Below are 19,063 nucleotides of genomic sequence, written 5' to 3'. Positions count from 1 at the left end.
TAGGTTTGGGTTGTGCCGAAGTGGAACAGAGGAAACTGCTGTATCTTTTTTTCCTAATGTGCAAACCATACTTTCCAGCTTTGACTAAGAATGTGTGTTTCGGCAACTTCAGATTAATTTTGTTATATTGTTGTGCTCTGGTGCACCAAAATAACGTTTGGTGCTTGCTGGTCTTACCAAACTATAGTTTTCTTCACCGCACTGAAAGTGCTGAGAGAGCCTCAGAGCTTCCTGTTTATATCTTGTGGCATGAAGAGGCTTCACTGTTATCACTGGTTTCTCACTGAAGTTACAAACTTTAAACTAAGTTAAAAGTAAAGTTGAAAAAGAAAGTTGAACAGTTACAGATTTTCTCTGAAATGTTCCAGCTTGGAAAAATGCATTTGTCTCAAGCTCTGCAAAGATAAAAGTGAAAGTGGAAGAGTCACGCTGTGCTGTGCTGTTTAACTGCTATATGACTGGACCATTGCCATCATGTGACAGGCTGCCATTGCAGTTCTAAGTAGAGACAAGTGCACTTCCACATTTAGCATCCCCTCTGTGGGGAAAACAGGTTTTCACTGCAAGTTGCAGTAAATGAATATTTCCATTACTGGTTTTGCTGAACATTTCCAATATTTCCCTTCAGTCAGTTACTCATCTTCAAGTTTCATATATAACAGCAGAGCATGAATGTTTAGCATGCTGAAATAGTGTTTTAGTAGTTTTTCATGAATAATAACTTGTAAATTCTAGTTTTTCTCTGATGATCATGTTGGTCGGCTGATTATTGTATTTGCAGGGTCATTTGCATGATAAAAATGTGCATCAACAAGCTAGTATTCTAAAGATTTAACAAGCTTAGGTTATTCAAATGTAGACAAAAATAGGAAACAGCTGCAATGCAAAGATGTAATGAAGATACTATGACAAGAAGGCGAAGGTTTCCACTGTTGCTAGTCTGTGTCTCTCTGTATTTCACAGATACACACGGCTGGCCAGCTGTGATATCTGGGGCACCAAAGAGGTGGACTTCCTGGGATTGGATGACTTCTCCAGTCCTTACCAGGACGAGGAGGTGATTGGTCGAACTCCGACGCTGGCTCAGCTCAACAGTGAGGACTCACAGCCTGTGGGTGAGACGCTCTACCCTCCCGCTGACCTGAGCTTGCCCCAGACTCAGTCATCCCAGCTTCCCTGTCACAGTAAGACTCTCCTGGTCCCCGGCCAAGGATCAGGCCCTGGCTCTGTTCAACCTTCACCAAGCTCCACATCCTCTTCCCGTCCTTCGCGCAGCCTTCTCCCGGACTTTCCTGAAGGCTCCCAAAGAGCAACCAGACCTGTTCCTTCCAGCACTGAGACTATGGCTAAGACTCAGAGCCACCTCAGTCTCACCCAGGACCATGGTCATGCTCAAATAAAGCCCATGGTGCGTGGAACCAAAATGGGAGCCCCAACTTCCTACAGCTCTGACTTTGTACGCAAGGCTAAAGTCCGTGTCAGTGCTGTACATAAGACCCAAGCGGACATGCCTCCCCAGACGGATTTTGAGAGGTCAGATCCCATTCTACCTCTCTCCCAGCCTCGAGTTGAGAAAGCCTCTACTTCAGCAAGTGCCGCCTTAGTGGGACTACCTGGTGCTGCCGCCGCCAGCTGTTCGGGCGGCCTGGCGAGCTTTGAAAGGAGAGTAGAGGGGACAGCGAGGAGAGAGATGCCTGTAGGCAGGTCTGCCACTGTGCCTCAGCTGGTTGAGGCGAGCCAGGCTCTGGAGACCAGCACCTCTGGGCTGGTGATCAGCGATGGTGTTTGCAGCGGGGCTGGCAGTCTTTTGGTTGTTGAGGGTACGGAGAAGACCAAGGAAGAGGAGCACAACTACTCTCTCTTCATGACCCGCAGCAGACTGGGCAGCAGAGGCCACCCGCAGACAGAGGAAGAGGATGAGGAGGATGAGGAGGATGAGGAAGAGGCAGAGGCAGAGGAAGAGGAAGGAGATGGGTTGGAGCTAGAAGACGAAGACCACGATGAGGGTTTTGGCAGTGAGCATGAGCTGTCTGAGAATGAAGAGGAGGAAGAAGAGGAGGAGGACGAAGACTACGAAGCAGACAAGGACGATGACATGAGTGACGCCTTCTCTGAGCCAGGTAGCTACTCTCTATTTAAAATAGTTAAAGTGATTTTTATTACCTTTATTTTACCAGGTTGTCTGATTGAGATTACAATTTCTTTTAAAAGAGAGACCTGATCAAGATAGGAGCTGTACAACCCAAAACATTGAAAAAACTCTACACGTACAACATAAAATATAAATCCACAACAAATACCCATAACAAAAAGCATTAAAAAATTAAGTGGCTAAGAGTGAGGTCAAGTAATTTGGACATGTGAAAAGGCATGTGTGGTCCCATTTTCAGTAACTATAATCTCATTGAACGTATAAAAAAAATATGATACATTGCTACATTACAAGCAGATGATTACAGTATTGTGTTACTTGGTATTTGGTGTCACCACAATACTGAATACACAATACATCCTTTTCTTTGTCTCTGTCTCTGTTGCATTAATTTCCTCCCCTTCCTTCTGTGTCTCTCTCTTCTGCCTCCGTCAGGCTGTGACATGGAGCTGATGGAGGACATTAAAGGGCTCACAGCAGGAGTCTCCAGCCGAAAGAGAGGAAAGCGCCGCTACTTCTGGGAGTACAGCGAGCAGCTCACCCCCTCCAAACAGGAACGCATGCTCAAGCCGTCCGAGTGGGACAGACACACGCTGCCTAGCAACCTGTACCAGAAGAACGGGCCTCTCCACGGTACTCACACATGCACAACTATATGCGCATGCAGGCATTATTAAAGTCTCGCTTTGAGCTTCAGTTTTATATGGAATTAAATAATCTTTTGCATTTAAGTGTTTCCGACATTTTATTTTACATGCCCAATATCGGCATAAAAATGATCGTCTACGACTTTTAGTGGATAATGCAGAGTGATCAGAGACAGGCTGGTTGGATCGGTTGGATTTTCCACAGCAGCAGCTGTGCACAGCATGTTGCAGTCATGCTACAGTTTGAGTAATCACACTGGAGTTATTAAATAAATTAAAGATGTATATTTTATTTCACACATTAAAGGACTCCTCTGTTTGCAGCAATGCAGCAAACTATTTGTCTTGTATCCATATTCTTATTTATTCAGTGTTGTAAAGGGAGTTCTTTAAGTTGAATAAAATGACTCATGTTGGATTTTGATCATCATAGTTTCAGGCTTTTAAAAGTTAAGGTCATTGTCAAAAAGTTGCTGTTTGATGATTAATAATTAGGTTATTAATGCATCCCCACACCTGTCAGACCCACTGCAGGTTACCAGCTGTTGGTGCGTAGAAAATCTTTATTTAAAACTAGGGCTGTGCTATATGACCAAAATCTCATATCCCGACATCTATCGTCCCGATTACGATATAAATCACAAAAATTTAACATTTTCTGTAAATTATGTGAATCTCAGGCAGCTCCACTTGCGTGAAGTGTTTCCAGCAGGGCGTCGTGTACCTGTAGTCGAATGTTTTAACCGATGCATGAAACGATACATTTTTAGACATAAGTTGTAACGGCTGCCGTTTTCTTTGTGAGTATTTATTACACGGCGTGCTGCAGGGAAAAGCCTGTTCTAACGTTTGACTCTAAGGTTTATTTTTTAGCACCTGGCGGCTCTTTTTTACTTCTCATCCGTAAACACTCTGCATACTCTTTCGCGTGATTCAGTTTATTTTGAAAAGTCTCAACAGGATCTTGAGCTTTATTGTGAAAGGTTTATGTAGAAAATAAACAAGCGGACACGCAATGGTTTTACCGTCGTTGTTGCTAACGACAACGCATAAAAGCAGGCGCTTGTCCGTCCGTAGTGTGGTTATATAAAATATAAGAGAAAGAGAGAACTTTAAGAAATTAATATAGCCACTACAGTGACCATCAAAACGATGAAAAAATATTGCCGTAAACAGTTTATTTTGCGACACCACGAAACAAACGATAGCGTAAAATGAAACGATAGACGTTTTTATATCGTCATCCGATATATATTGTTATATCGAACAGCCCTATTTAAAACCAGATCAAGCAATTTAAAAAAACAGAGGTACACTTGCAGTTGGCTGGTTAATTTGAAGTACCATGTGCACAACTAGTGTTTGTTCATGTTTTCGAGAACTGAAACATATAAAATGCGATTGATGTCTAACTCCTTTGTTTTGATGATCTTTACAAAGGAAAATACATGCTGAAGAAGTCTCGCCGCACAGATGTGGAAGACCTGACTCCCAATCCACGCAAGCTGCTGCAGATCGGCACAGAGCTTCGTAAACTGAACAAGGTGATCAGCGACTTGACTCCTGTGAGCGAGCTACCACTGACTGCACGGCCACGCTCTCGCAAGGAGAAAAACAAGCTGGCCTCCAGGTAAACCACGCATTCATGTGTTCGCTGTGTACACATGACAGCTGGAGAACAGCCATATGTAAAGTCCTGATGACTGCAACAGTATTATTTTCAAAAGGCTTTACCCTCTCGAGCCTGATTGTAATAAAGATGCTGATTTGAAAATAACCTTTGTTTCTCAGTGAGATCCTCTTTCCTCCTATTGATTAGAAACTCTTCTTTCTGTCTGTGTGTTTCAGAGCTTGCCGTTTAAAAAAGAAAGCCCAATATGAAGCAAATAAAGTGAAGCTCTGGGGACTCAGCACAGAGTACGGTACGTTGGCTCTGACGCTACATGATCTAAATCTTTACTAGAAACAACATCTGCATGTATTTTTTCTTGCACTGTTGGCAGTTCAACGGAAACTTAATAGACAATGATGACAGTGACTGTTATGACATTTTACTTTTTTCTTTTTTTTCTTTTCTTTGTCAGATTAGAAATAAGATCATGATTGATAAGAATAACTAAATAACTGCTCATACTTGTCACCAATTTTAAAAAGAATTGTTACAGTGTCTAACCAGAAGACAAAAGCACAGAATTTTTTGTGAATAATCTGTGGTCAAACTGGTGTTTTCCTGCAGACCGGCTGTTGTTTGTGATCAACGCCATCAAAGAGGAGATAGTGGAGCGAGTGGAGGACTCTTCTCCGCGTCCAACCAACATGTCTGACACTCTGGAGAGACTCATAAAGGAGACACTTGGTGAGAATCGAAAAGAAACACAAGTTAAGCCCGTATTATGCTTTCTGGGGTTTTATCACTTTATTTTAGTGTTGAAGCTTTTTCTTTATACATGCAGATGTTCTGCATATTCACAAAGCCCAAAATCCATGTCAACAGGAGTTTTTATCTTCAGTGTGCCTCAATTGCTTGAAACAACTCGTGAGTCGTGAGGGAAAAGATCCCTGGCTGAAAGTAACATTTAGACAGCATCTGAACACATACAGTGTCTCACAAAAGTGTGAGTACACCCCTCACATTTGTGTAAATATTTTATTGTTTCTTTTCATGGGACATCATTGAAGATATGACGCTTTGATACAATGTAAAGTAGTCAGTGTACAGCTTGTGTAACAGTGTAAATTAGCTGTCACCTCTAAATAACTCAGCATACAGCAATTTATGTCTAAACCGCTGGCAACAACACTGAGTACACCCCTAAGTGAAAATGTCCAAACTGTTCCCAAAATGCCAATGTTTTGTGTGGATAGCATTATTTTCCAACACTGCCTTATTTTCCATCACTATAGAGCTTCACAGGGTGCCACTGGGATCCTCTTCCACTCCTCCATAATGACATCATGGAGACACATTTTGCTCCTCCACCTTCCATTTGAGGATGCCCCACAGATGCTCAATAGGGTTTAAGTCTGATGACATGCTTGGCCAGTCAAGTACCTTTACCCTCAGTTTATTTATCAAGGCACTGATCTTTTTGGAGGTGTGTTTGGGGTTGTTATCTTGTTGGAATACTTTCCTGTGGCCCCGTTTCTGAAGGGAGGGGATCATGCTCTTCTTGAGTATGTCACAGTACATGCTGGAATTCATGGTTCCCTCAATTAACTGTAGTTTCCCTGTGCCAGCAGCACTCATGCAGCCCCAAATAGTGACGTCCCACCACCATGCACCATCATGCACCATCATGCAAGGCAAGACACACTTATCTTTGTACTTCTCACCTGGCTTCCGCCACACACCACTGACATCATCTGAAACAAACAAGTTTATCTTGGTCTCATCAGACCACAGGTAATCCCCCCTTAGTCTGCTTGTCTTCAGCAAACTGTTTGGAGACTTTCTTGTGCATTATCTTTAGAAGAGGCTTCCTTCTGGAATGATAGCCATTTGATGCACCTCCAACCTCTGCAGCAATGCTGGCAACATCTATTTTCAAATGACAGCCTCTGGATATGACACGAGCACGTGCACTCAAGTTCTTTGGTCAACCATGGCGAGGTTTGTTCTGAGTGGAACCTCTCCTGTGAAACTGCTGCATGGTCTTGGCCACCGTGCTGCAGCTCAGTTTCAGGGTGTTGGCAATATTCTTATAGCTAGGCCGTCTTTATATAGAGTAACAATTCTTTTTTTCAGATCCTCAGAGAATTCTTTGTCGTGATGTGCCATGTTAAACCTCCAGTGACCAGTACGAGAGAGTGCGAGAGCAATTCAACACACCTGTTCCCCATTTGAACCTGAGACCTTGTAAAAGTAACGTCTCACGTGACACCAGGAAGGGAAATGGCAAATTGGACACAATTTGGACATTTTCACTTAGGGGTGTACTCACTTTTGTTGCCAGCGGTTTAGGCAATAATGGCTGTGTGTGAGTTATTTAGAGGTGACAGCAAATTTACACTTTTGTTCAAGCCGCACACTGACTAGTATCTTCAATGTTGTCCCATTAAAAGATTTGACAAAATATTTACAAAAATGTGAGGGGTGTACTCATGTTTGTGAGATACTGTCCAAATGCAAGCACTGCACTAAGCTACATCTTTGCTATCATAATGACCGCACAGCTGAAACGGTCACCAGACATCATCAACAACACAAATATAAAATCTTTTTGTTTTTTGAGTCGGGGACAGTGCAGGAGCAGGACGGCCGCCATCTTGAGCGGCCGAATATTTCTATTCAGGACTCTTTGTCTCTGGTTACAGTTAGTAACCGACACTCTCTCTTGCCTCTTTTGCTGGGCTAGCTGACCAATCTGATCAGGCTGGGTTTTATTAGCATGTGGAGACTTAACTCTTTACCCCATAAAGACAACATATCATTGCCTCCTCTTAATAACATGTTTTACACCTCAGTATGTATTAATAAACACGTGGTTTGATGACAATTAGAATAGTTTCTGGGGTTTTACAAGAGTAGCTGCCGAGGCAGAGTCATTTTGTTCTGTAAGGAGGCCTGAAATATAACAGAAACCTTTCAAGTGAGAAAAGAGAAACAAGGGTTATTGCTTGTAAGCTCTCAAGGCGTAAAGAGTTAAAGATACATTTTTAACTTTTAGTACAGCTACAGCGATTTTCAAGGTTAGAAAAACGAATGTTCTTTGAACATTAAACCATGTAAAACCTAAAATGCAGGACCCCAAATGAAATCGTGGACCTCTAAGTTAGCATAATATGGTCTTTTTACAGTTGACTGGCCACCAATCAATGAGATACTGTAGTTTACGGTGACTGTGAACGATGACTAAGAATAACTTAAAAAACATTTTAAAGACCATCAGAATTAAATTCATTGCAAAACTATCAAATATATTTGATAATGAATAATTGATATAATCAATGATGTATCAAAGTGATAACCACAATAAATAGGCAGATGCATTGATTATATTTATCACCATATTCAGTCAGCTATAACCTTCACAATTAGATAAGCTGAGTACAAGCATACAGCAAAATTGGAAGCACCGCTGAGCTTGGTGTATACAGACAAACATAAACAGTCCTCCAATTAAATAAAAGAGTAATAAAGATGCTTTCTACGCAATGAAAAATAAAATCAATAAATAATAATAAATTAATAATCCTAATGATAGCAGCTTTAATGGCTCAGGTAGGCAGTGAAATTGATCGATACAGTAGACGTATTTTAGTTCAGTTGAAAGTAAAAGTTAACTTTACTTTTAGTATTTAGTATAAACATGTTCTAATGTATCTTTGTATCTGTGTGTGCAGTGCCATCACCTGTTGCTGGGCAGACTTCAGACTTCGTCAACAAGATCTTGGAGAACACAGGACGCGGCGATCCCACTGGCGGACTGGTCGGCCTGCGAGTCCCCACCTCCAAAATCTAGACAGGCCGCCTTCCACTGAGAGCAGTGGACTCAGTATTACGATCGTGCTGTCCTGTTGTAACTATGCTCCCCTCTGCATGCCCCTACAACCCAGACTTTCATGCACATTGTTAGTCACACAAACACACATACCACTTCCTGTGTGTAGGTATGTGTGCTTGTTTTTGCCATGTCATCTGTATGGCATACACCCTAGCTTTCTGGCTCTGCGCACTGCGTGCAGAATCAGCGCATCACAGTTCTCCCAACTCATTGTGAACGTTCGTTGGGGGGGAAAAGCGCCTCTAAAAGCAAGTGATGGTTAGGTGTATAGCTAATAGCACGTCCTAAATCCACTGGTGATGATTAGATGTGTTTAACATAGCATTGTGTAGGGTTGTTTCTGTTGGAGGCTGAGACAAACAGCCGCATGAGCGTAACCACTGGAATACTTTCACACGTTTGTTTGAGGTTGTAGTGACAAAGGACGAATTTACATGAAAAAAGTTCCAGTTATCATTTCTCAGAAGACTTTCACCTCACAGGGCAACAAAAGTGGACTTGAGGTTGTCAAATGAACCCAATCGAGTAAAGCACCTTGATGAAAATGGCCTTGTAAGCTGCAGTGGAAAAAGCAGCTTGTTCCGAGGCGTTACGGGGTGGCAAGAAATATTTTGTATTGAAGGCCTAAATATGTTCATGCCATCCCTGCGAAACAATAAAGCTGAGAGTTATCATTAGAGCTTTTATTAAGCGAGAGGCGTCCTGCTGGTTTGAAGCTCGTGTCAGGCAGGAGGAAGCTTAACGGCTCATAGTTGACCATGTGAAGAGGAAGCGCATGTAGCATGGTGCTTTTTGGCCTTTGTGCTGGTTATAACTGGACTGCGTGGAACAGACCAGTGTGGGATCAGACAGAAAGTGAGGAAGATGATGATGGTGGTGCTGTTGGCGGCGATAGAGATGACATAAACAGTGATCCATCTCCTCCAGGAAACTGTAAATAACTGTGTCTCCCAGCGAACGGCACCGGCTTCCCTTTTTTGTACAGTAGAGATGACCAGGCAGTTTGGTGTGTTCATACTAGTGTTTGATCAGAGTTCTATTCATTGTGCCTTGTGTATGTATGTGTGTGTGTGTGTGTGTGTGTGTGTGTGTGTGTGTGCGCGTCTCCGTAAGAGTGAGTGAGTGTGAGCGGGGCTGAACGAGGAGAGGTGATCGGCCAGAACTCCCAGCCTAGGAAAGGACTACTTATAGCGAGTGCGATGAGGGACACGCTGGTGGAGTTTGTTGTGTCTTTCAGCTGTTTCGAAGATATTCTGAATGTACATAAACAAATGGAAGCTCTTGTCGCGTGATGCCACAGAGTCTGTGTATATAGGAGGGCTCTGCAATAGATTACTTTTGGTTTTTGGTACTTTTGTCTTTGGGGATTTTGGGGGGGGGTTTAAGGATGACAGATATTTTTCTTTTAGAGTTACAAAAAAATATTTGCACACTATCTTTTGATTATGTTTTGTACCAAAGACACATGCAACGAAATGGCGACCAGCCAGTTAAAGTAAGGTTTTGCACAGCTTACCTGACGCCGTATTGAATGTAAGATTTGTGGGAGGGTCAGGGACTTCATAGAACTGTGAAATTAGCTTGGGTCCAATTCTGTACAGAAAAGGAACATTCATTTGCTTCTTCTTCTTCTTCTTATTTTTTGAATCTAAAATTGAACCCCTCTGTTGGCTTCTCCAGTAGATTTATTGCTTAAGGAAGCCCTTCATTCCTGAACTGATTCCTCCCTCCACCTGCTCATTGTGTTAATGGCGCTAGCTAGGATGAATACCAAGAGTGCTACTAGATAAGCTATGTTACAATTTTCTTTTCTTCTTCTTCTTTTTTTTTGCTTGTTAAAATTTCTCAAACAGTAACCAAAATCTTGTGTTCCTGTATCACTTGTTTGATTTCTGTATGTAGATGAGGTCTATAGACAAATATATTAACTGAATATTGTACATAGAAACATTAATGATATATCTATGAATGGTGAAACGCCACTTTTCATGACAATTGATTCATTTTTAAGCATGACACATTTCTAAAGCCTATCCTTGCTTTGAGAAAGTTAGAGTACAACAAAAAACCCAACAGAAAAACCAAAAAAACATGCTCTTGTTATATTTTTGTATTTTAGCTGCCTGCTAGATTTCCCGTTGGTTTGGGAGTGTTTGTTGGTCACAGGTGGAGGTGTTTGGCTGATGGTTTGATCTATAAGCTCCACCCTTTCTGTTATTCTTAGCTGGCTGATTTGAAATACAGAGAATCAAGACAGGATTTATATAAAACACAATGCCGCGAAGTGCTGGTCTACTTTGAGGGGTCTGTGAGGGGGAACGTTGAAGTGCCGCTGTCGGCGGTTCTAGCGTGAGAGCAGATAAGGAGCGAGATACAGTGTTGTGTCAGATGGTGTAAGAAAGCCAGAGCCATCTGAGTGTGGCTGATCTGGATTCAGCGCTGTCGTTTAGATTTTCATGCATACAGCAGCGTGCAAAAGTCTCGGCGCAGATGATCTAACTGATCTAAACAAACAAAAAAAAGACGAGCAATGTAAAGAACTCTAATCATGCAAATTAATAATCTACATATAATACTCGGAATCAGTGTAACAACAATTTAAAAAAAATCTGGTTGACACTCATTTTTACTCCAAGCGGCATCATTACTGCCACCCACTAAGCTGAAGTAGATTTATGTGGTCGCCTTTTTTTGCTGAGGAAATTCAGCCCTAATAAGAAAGAAAATACACTTATCAGGCTACAGCTTCACCTTTTGGTGTCATTTTGATATAAGAGGAAAATAAAAAGATAATCATTCCATCTTTAACTTTATGCCTTTTCATATTAGTCCGCTATACAGAGTAAAACTTGCCCAGACTTTTGCATGCTGTTGTATTCTGTCTTGAAGCATGAAGCTGGTTGAATTGTGTATTTTCCTGAGATGGTCATCGCTGCCTCTGACCTTGCTTTGCTGAATTGAATCTCCATTAGTCATATCCTTCCTGACTGGTCACAGACATAAAGAATAACTTTGGTTACCAGTTACGGTAAAGTCCTTTAAGGAGATGCTACCTATTCTGGGAATGTTTCACAATTCAAGCAGAATTGATTTATTTGGAGGTCATATTAAAACGAGAAAAATGTGAATTTGACAAAGCTGAATTCAGACTGGCGTGACGTGAGTCTGCTGATGATAAAGTTTGTGTTGTGTGACTGAATAACAGCTAGTGCTACACACACACACACACACACATATAGATTTTTTTACTGTTTTCCGTTCCGTCTAAAAAGGGAGAAATGGTGCTTTTTCTGAAACTAGAATGACGAGTATCCATGATTCATATTTGATTCTTAGACTAGTTGTAGCCTAATGACTTGCTCTCCCCTTACCGTCCATAGCTATTTTCTTAGTAGTGATTCAGTTTTGTAAATAAACTATAAGTTAATATGTATCTTCTAAATGTTAAATATATGTATAGAATACTCTATCTTATATGTTTAAAAAAACCGAAAGCACTTTGTCCAAAAAAGAAAAAAAAAAACAAAAACAAAAAGAAAAGAAAAGAAAAGAAAAGCATTTTTTTCTCTTCCATTTGCTGCTAAATGGCCTGGCGTGAATGCTGCAAGTGTACTTGACGACTACTTGCTTGGATAGGTCTATTGCCTGACTCTGCTAGGTCTGTAAACTAGCGAGGGGCAGGTGTACGACCTGACGAGGGTTAGATCTACACATTTCTGGAGCCATGACATGATATGAGCGCACAAGAGCGTACCATTGCATGGCTTTGGGAAGCCCAGTGTCTTGACAGGATAGGTCTATTTCCTGGTCAGGGACCGAGTGAAAGTATGTTTGTGGTCTTAAAAGAAAACAAAAATTATTAAAAAAAAACCTTAAAAAAAAAAAACAAGAGGGTTTTGATTCCAGGGCCCCTACGTTGATCTTGATGCTGACCCCCTTGGCGTCACGATTCATTTGCCTTCAGTAGAGGTTTCCTATGGAAAAACTGATTCTGCTTTGGCTTCCTCTTCAGGGTGATGTACAGTGTAGACACATTTCTTCAGAGAGCTATATTGTTATCATTTGTAAACTGATTTCTACTTGTGACTTATTGAGGAGGAGGGTTTAGCCTGGGGCGGCCAGGAAGAGCTTGTTTGAAAGACGTTGCTCCCGGCCGCCTTGGGGGAAGTTACTATATCACTGTACTGTATGGCAAGCCAATTACAAATGGAGACTCAATCCGGACACTTATTGCCTTCTTAAATAACTTTTCACACACAAACAAAAATAACAACATGGCAGACAAAGTCGGCTGCCCAGAGTGGGGGGGGGCCTAACATTGTTCTGCCGATATGGTAAACAACAACAACAACAACAACAAATCAATTCAGCCTGACTGGCTCAAAACAACTTTGACTAAAGTAGCAGACGTGATGAAATGTATCTGAAAGAAAATGACTCCAAAGGTTTGAACTGCTTTGGAAGCGATGCTTTCGGGTATAATTTCATCCAGGTCTGGCAAGGGGTCAGCAGTGGTTGAAGGGCCGCTGGTTGACGGCCGGCTGACAAGAGAAGCGTGCGTGTGTTTTGCTGTCGATCACAAGGCTGGTTACAAGAAAGAGTCCTCACAGGTTTTTACATTTAACAGAATAGGCGCAAGCTGTGCAACTTTACATTCAAACCAGGAGACTCTGTGGCATTTTAACAGTTAAGGAAATGAGTGAAAATCCATGCCAGTAAAACTATTCCTTTTATTCTTTTCTGTTTTTTTTTAAATTTTTATTTCTGATTACATAAATCCTATACAGTCAAATATTAAGCTAATAGAGTGTGTAACTTTGTGCTACTCTTGTCCAATAAAAGCTACGTGGATCCATAAAGCTCTTCTTCAGCAAATCAGGGTAATATCGTTCTTCTATCTGACATATGTGATGACATATATAAAAATCAAAAGAAAGTATATTTATGTATTCCAATTATTGTCGCCATTCTTTACTCTGTACAAAATATTGTGCGTACTGTATGTGTGTGAGAGAGAGTGTGTGTGCGTTATGAATCGTTAATGTCAATCACTATGGTGCAATGCTCTATAAAAGTTAAAAGCAAAGGCCAACAGACTTGTTACAAAAAAACTCACAAAATGTCACCGTTTTGTCCAAATTTGGTCTTCTTGCAAACACAATCTGCAGCATCTTCCTCTCTGAATGGTTTCCACTCTGATTTCCAGTCGTGATCCAGCTGGGGTTTGTCACATGGTGCTGATTACGTCTCGTTGTCCCGAGAAATGCTACGAGGATTTATAAAAAAAACAAAAAAAAAAGGCACCCGTATTCAGATGTGTTTACAGAAAACACTCCGTGTGACCATTTCATTCAGTGTAACTATGATCAGATCAGACTTCCGCCCAGATCACTTTCACTGACTCACTGTCGGACCAATCAGAGGAAGAGTTGTACTGTTTCTTGTTTAAAACAACAACACCGCTTCTGTGCTATCGACTTGTATGATCGTTATTGTTAAGCGTACCAATACTTCTTTTGTAAAAGCCAGTCTCACGGATTTGATACCACCGCTCAAAGCCACAGAGGTTCTGTTAAAGATCACGTGGATGTAGCTTCATTCAGAAAGAGCAGTTTTGAATGAGTGCAATTAAGTGCATAGAAGTGCTCTTGAGATGATTTTTAATAGGGTAATGCTTTGTTTTACAGTGTGTAATAATTTCCAAAAAAATGTCCAGTTTCCTCCAGTACAGCTTTGTGTAATTTGGTGCTAATTCAGGAGAAAGTATTGAAATCATAAACTTCCAGTTATATTATTGGAGTCCAGCATGTCAGCTCAATGTGACATTTATCTATAGCCAGAATTATAAACAGTGATTATTTACTTGGACTAATCAGTTTGTCTACATGTAAACTCTTTTTTTTTAGGTTTTGCTTCGTGCTCATCGTCTCGGTTTATTGGCTGCAGTAGATGGCTGTCTGCTGCAGCCAACAACCGGTAGAGACCAAAACAGAGCTACAAGGACAGTCATGTGACCAGTTTTTCTTTGTTTTAAAAAAAAAAAAAGATCTTATTGTTCCCCTTTATTGGTACCAAAGTACATATGGTAATTGTTTCCAGGAAGCTTCTTACCCTGTAAAATAGACATTACCATAAAAAATCATTACAGGAATAAAAATGTTAAATGACCTAACCTCGGACTAGCTGTGCTGTCAGGTCTAAGAGTCTGGCTTTGAGGGTTTTTTTGTGTTTTGTTTTTTGGCATTTCAAATGTATATCCTGTCTTGTTTGAACCCTTGTTGCTTGTACAAACAAAACAAAAACATGTACTACTACCCTCCACATTTTCCCCTAAAATGAGAACGCAGCTGTCTCTGCATGGCGATTCCCTGCATAGCGCTGAGAGAATCAAGTCTGTGAGTTCCTCGCAGATCGGGAAGAATTCAGGAAAGGGTGTTCATTGTCACAAAGTTGTTGCATGGCTTTTTGGGCTCTCTGTACGCTCTGTTGTATGATTTCATACTTGCTGCTATTGAATGAGCACAAAGGGACATCAGATTTTGGTTTAGGGTGTCCATACCACAGTTACAGTATATTTATACCACACATACCTGTTGGGGTTTTTCTTTTGTTTGGTTGGGTTTTTTTTGTCCCCCCAATCTTTCTTTTTTCCCTCCCTGTGGCAGTTAAAAGACCAACAGCATTACTCACCTTGCACTTGGTTTGTACACTTAGAAGGAAAAAAAATATTTTGAATATGATGCCTGCTGAACCAGGTGCCTTAATCAGTTATATGAGAACACAAATCTGCACCTTCTGTCAGTCTGGAGGGGGTTTCCCTACAGAAACCAGGGACTGGGTTTCCCAAAACCTAAACTTGAAGTTCAATAATGAAATGAAAACCTCATCTGAACCCTAAATCAGTGCATTTTATACAATAGTCAACCTAAGAGGCAGATGAGAGCCGTTAGTCATGTCTCGATCGTAGAATAGCCTTGCTGAAGAAGAGCAGAAAAGACAACCTGTAAATTGAATTGTTTTGGGAAACCTGGTTCTGTTTTGAACTCTTTCTCTGCCCACTATGCCACGTTATCGTGTATTCTGCATTGGCTGCTGCTGCTATCACCGCTGGTGTGTCCGCGTAGAGAAGAGCAAACGTCCACTGTGTCTGAGACAGAGGGAGACTTGGGCCTGCTTTTTACCTAGACAATTAAAATGCATTCTTCTTCTTCTAAGGTTTCGACACGGAGCACTCTGTTGCTACCTTTTGAGACCTTGTCGAGACAGGAAAAAAAAAAAAGATCCCAAATAAACGCGAACTTTCCATTTCTTAACTTTGCTATAATGAAGTGCCAGACCCTCCTTGAAGTCAGTGTTGGCACTGAGTCGCAGGTTGCGAATGAAGCGACAAACTGAGCATGGAGGTACACTGTGGTGCTAATCTGTCAGTGGCTGGGTGCTAACATGGCTGTGTTAAATAGCTGTATTAGCCATATTATTCCTTCTGTTGATGACTCTGGTCAGTCTTGTGTTTCTGACTTCTGACCTGCTGTATGCTGATATAGCGAGGTATATAATTCTGCTGCTGCTGCTTTGCTGATGAATGTAGACTAGTCTTCCTCAGCAGGATCATACAGACAGACGAGCGTTTGGCAGAGCTTTTCCTGTTGTCTCAACAGAGGGAGACTCTTTGTCATCAGGATCCAGAAAGATCATGAATGTTGTATCTTTTAATGGCTGCTGTCCTGCTTGTGTGTTTCAATCTTTTTTTTTTTTATTATCAATATGGTTTGATATTTATGCTCTGACTCTATCAAATGTTGCACTTTTTTTCCCTAAATTATATTTTATTGTCATTTTCTCTGATCCCAGTGTTCTTGCCATTTCTTTATTTATTTGTTCGGTCCTTTAATTTAACAATGCAAGGAGACAGTGATTGGAGCTAGACTTTAAAGCTTTCCACTAAAGCAGTCTTTACCACAAGTCAGAGACTTGTCATGAGATTCACAGATCTTAATCAAAGTCACAATGAAACTAGAAACTGTTCATACAAAAATTATATATATTTCTTTTTTTGACAAAGATCCAATTAGTATAGAAGAGAATTGGGACCACTGGAAACAATCTTCAAGTTTTGACTGGGGAAAAAAAGAAGAAGAAAAAAATCAAAATCATGAGCAAAAAGTCTGGAAAAAAAACTGGGAAGTATATCTTAATTTTTTCCCTCAACCTATTCTGTAAATAGCTTTTATGTACACACCTGTAATAGCATCTAGAGATGTAAATGTCACTAACTAATGCTCAGTTAGATTTAAATAAACTGAGCTCACCTATCACAAATTGGAAAATAGACACTTTAACATAACGATTACAAACTTAAAAAAAGTCAAATGTGAATCTAACTAAAATTAAGGAATTGTCCTATATTAGTTATTACTTACAAATATTTACTCTTTTTGTGCAAATAGAGTTATGATTGGTGTGACTGAGCTTCATGAGATATTCTCTGCTGACATGTACCCAGACATCCTCTTGCATAATAGTCTAATAATGACTCCCTCCATTAAAGGAGCATTGCAACCATTTTTAAGTTGTAGATGATTTGTTTTCTTACTATAACTTGGCTGAGAAGTTTGATGTCACTGCAGCCAGCAGCCAGTTAGCACAAATACTGGAAACAGGAGACAAAGTAGGGCAGTTCTGCCAGTACTTTATAGTCACAAATGCACGTTTGTTTTTTTAGGTGATATAGATATATATGGGGACTCTCTTTTGGCCAGGCAACCAAAAGAGACTTCAGATGTTTGCTGTGATTAGAGATGGAGACTGAAAATGAAACTTTAAGCAGATTTAAGACTGAAGGTGGTCTAAGGAGATAAAAATAATTCATTATTTTCTAAGTAAACCGGTCCAAGTCAGACTACAGTTTCATTGTGAGTTTGAATTATCGCTGTCTGTGGGGCCCATGAAGCGGAAGTTTAATAAGTCCTGAGAAAAGCTCGGTGGGTCACCAGACTGAACCTTGCCTTTAGGTGACTCTTTGGTCATGACTCTGGGCTGAGGTTCAGGTGCTCCACCGCCACGGAGCTGAGGTCAGGAGTTGGCTTGCTTGCGGTCTCTAACTTTTGGTGGGGAAAATTTAGTTTTAAGGAAGTAAAACTTTACCACTGCGCCAGAGATGTTTTGCCCCTTCTAGGTGCTTTTTTAATTTTAATTTTTATCAGAGGGGCTTTGGTTCGCAGTTGTCTTGTCAGGGAACCCCTGAGATTAGCCAGGGGCCACTAAAGGCTGGTGGGCAGAGACCCCTCACCTTCCCCTTTGCAATGAATGATGGGGAAGGGTTAATCTCCTCTTCCGGCAGACTGATTCAAGCAAACAACCACCCACACTTAATAATAATAATAAAAAAGAAAACCCCTCTTTCTATTTCTACATATGTCCAACTCATCATCCAAACACTGCAATGATTTACATCTCCTTCCAGACTTGCCAAAATGCATGAAGCAAGAGACATTTACCGAAAAAAGACGGCATCTGTTTGGTTACTATTCTCTCTTTATAAATTTTAATAATGACAGACAGACGGAGGATTATAATAGGAAATCCATACAAGTCCAAACATGTAGCGGATGTGGAAGGTATCGGCCATACTGAGCTCCACAGCTACATGCCATTGTTACGATGCTTCTGGTCTTGTATGGTATTTGACTCGATCAACAGCATGGGATCTTTCTGTAGTTAGTCCTGTGTGTGTTCCTCTCCCCAGTCTCAGTAGGAGGGCTGTACTTCATTGCTAAGTGCTCTATAATAGATCTCTTGGTGATTATAATTTCATAAAGAAGCAAAACCTGCAGAAAAAGTGTATCCTGCTGAAACTAACTTGATCCTCTCTTTAGCAATGACATCTATATTTGTAGTTCACATATATGCCTGTTCAAATACAATATCTTGACAGTTGCTATATTTATGTTGTGTAATAAATGTTGTGCTGGGTTTATACTTTTGTTTTGACTAACTTTTTGTTTAACGTTGTATTTTTATTTTTTATTTTTTCTCTTCTTGGAGGCACAGTGGGTGGCTTTATGCACAGGCATGGAAAAGTAAAAGACCTTTATTTTATTATTATTATTTTTTGGTTTGTACTGTAACAGCCCGATTCTCTTTCAGAGCTTCTGACAGTTTTTGTCTCTGGCTGCTCGACATTCTGCAGACACCTGCCCTGAATCTCTGTTGTGTAATTGTGCCTCTCTCTTTATTTTCTGTTCTTCTTCTTCTCCTTCTTCTTCTTCTTCTTTTTTTTTTTTAATCGTTTTTCTCTGTTGTATCAACCAGGAGTTGGTACCACAGCTCTGCTTGTAACCATGTTTGTCTGATTATGTTTATTGATTTTAATATCAAAACAATAAAACCATTAGCACCCCAGTCTGAATCTTGTTTATTTAACTGACCGAGTGTGTGTGTGAGTTTTCCAACCTGATTTTTATAAATGATTTTTGAATTTTTCGTCGCTTAAAAATGTATTTTAAGCAAATGAGTTCATAAAGAGTTCAACAAGATATGCAGGAGAGCATTCCTGAGTACACAACAGATCCAATATTACAGCAGCAGAAGACCACACCAAGACTACAATCAGCATGGGCTCACTAAAATTGCAGCATAAGTATTTGGTGCAATCAGCATGAAAGCATGGATCCACCCTGCCTTATATCAACAGTGGCGGTGCTGTAATGTTGTAGGGGATACTTTCTTGGTACGCTATGGGCCCCTTTGTGCAAACTGAG

At 40.7% G+C, this 19,063-nt stretch overlaps 1 protein-coding gene across 4 annotated transcripts in view; it reads left to right on the top strand.

Annotated features, from left to right (window-relative positions):
* Positions 1 to 18,704, top strand: part of crebrf (creb3 regulatory factor) — a 33,986-nt gene extending 15,282 nt beyond the window's left edge. For 3 of the 4 annotated variants that reach the window (XM_082549099.1, XM_082549101.1, XM_082549100.1), the window contains exons 5-10: positions 964 to 2,120; positions 2,588 to 2,785; positions 4,240 to 4,429; positions 4,648 to 4,721; positions 5,036 to 5,155; positions 8,143 to 18,704. In XM_082549099.1, coding sequence (XP_082405225.1) covers positions 964 to 2,120; positions 2,588 to 2,785; positions 4,240 to 4,429; positions 4,648 to 4,721; positions 5,036 to 5,155; positions 8,143 to 8,261 — 1,858 coding nt within the window. In that variant the 3' untranslated portion in view covers positions 8,262 to 18,704. The remainder of the gene's footprint in view (positions 1 to 963; positions 2,121 to 2,587; positions 2,786 to 4,239; positions 4,430 to 4,647; positions 4,722 to 5,035; positions 5,156 to 8,142) is intronic. The other variant, XR_014279283.1, reaches the window with a different exon arrangement.
* The last annotated feature ends 359 nt before the right edge of the window (positions 18,705 to 19,063 follow it).

This window comes from Aulonocara stuartgranti (genome assembly GCF_965226115.1).
Source record: "Aulonocara stuartgranti genome assembly, chromosome: 10".
NCBI lineage: Eukaryota > Metazoa > Chordata > Actinopteri > Cichliformes > Cichlidae > Aulonocara > Aulonocara stuartgranti.
The sequence above is the reverse complement of the archived record's forward strand: the minus strand, read 5'-3'. Positions and strand labels throughout refer to the sequence as shown.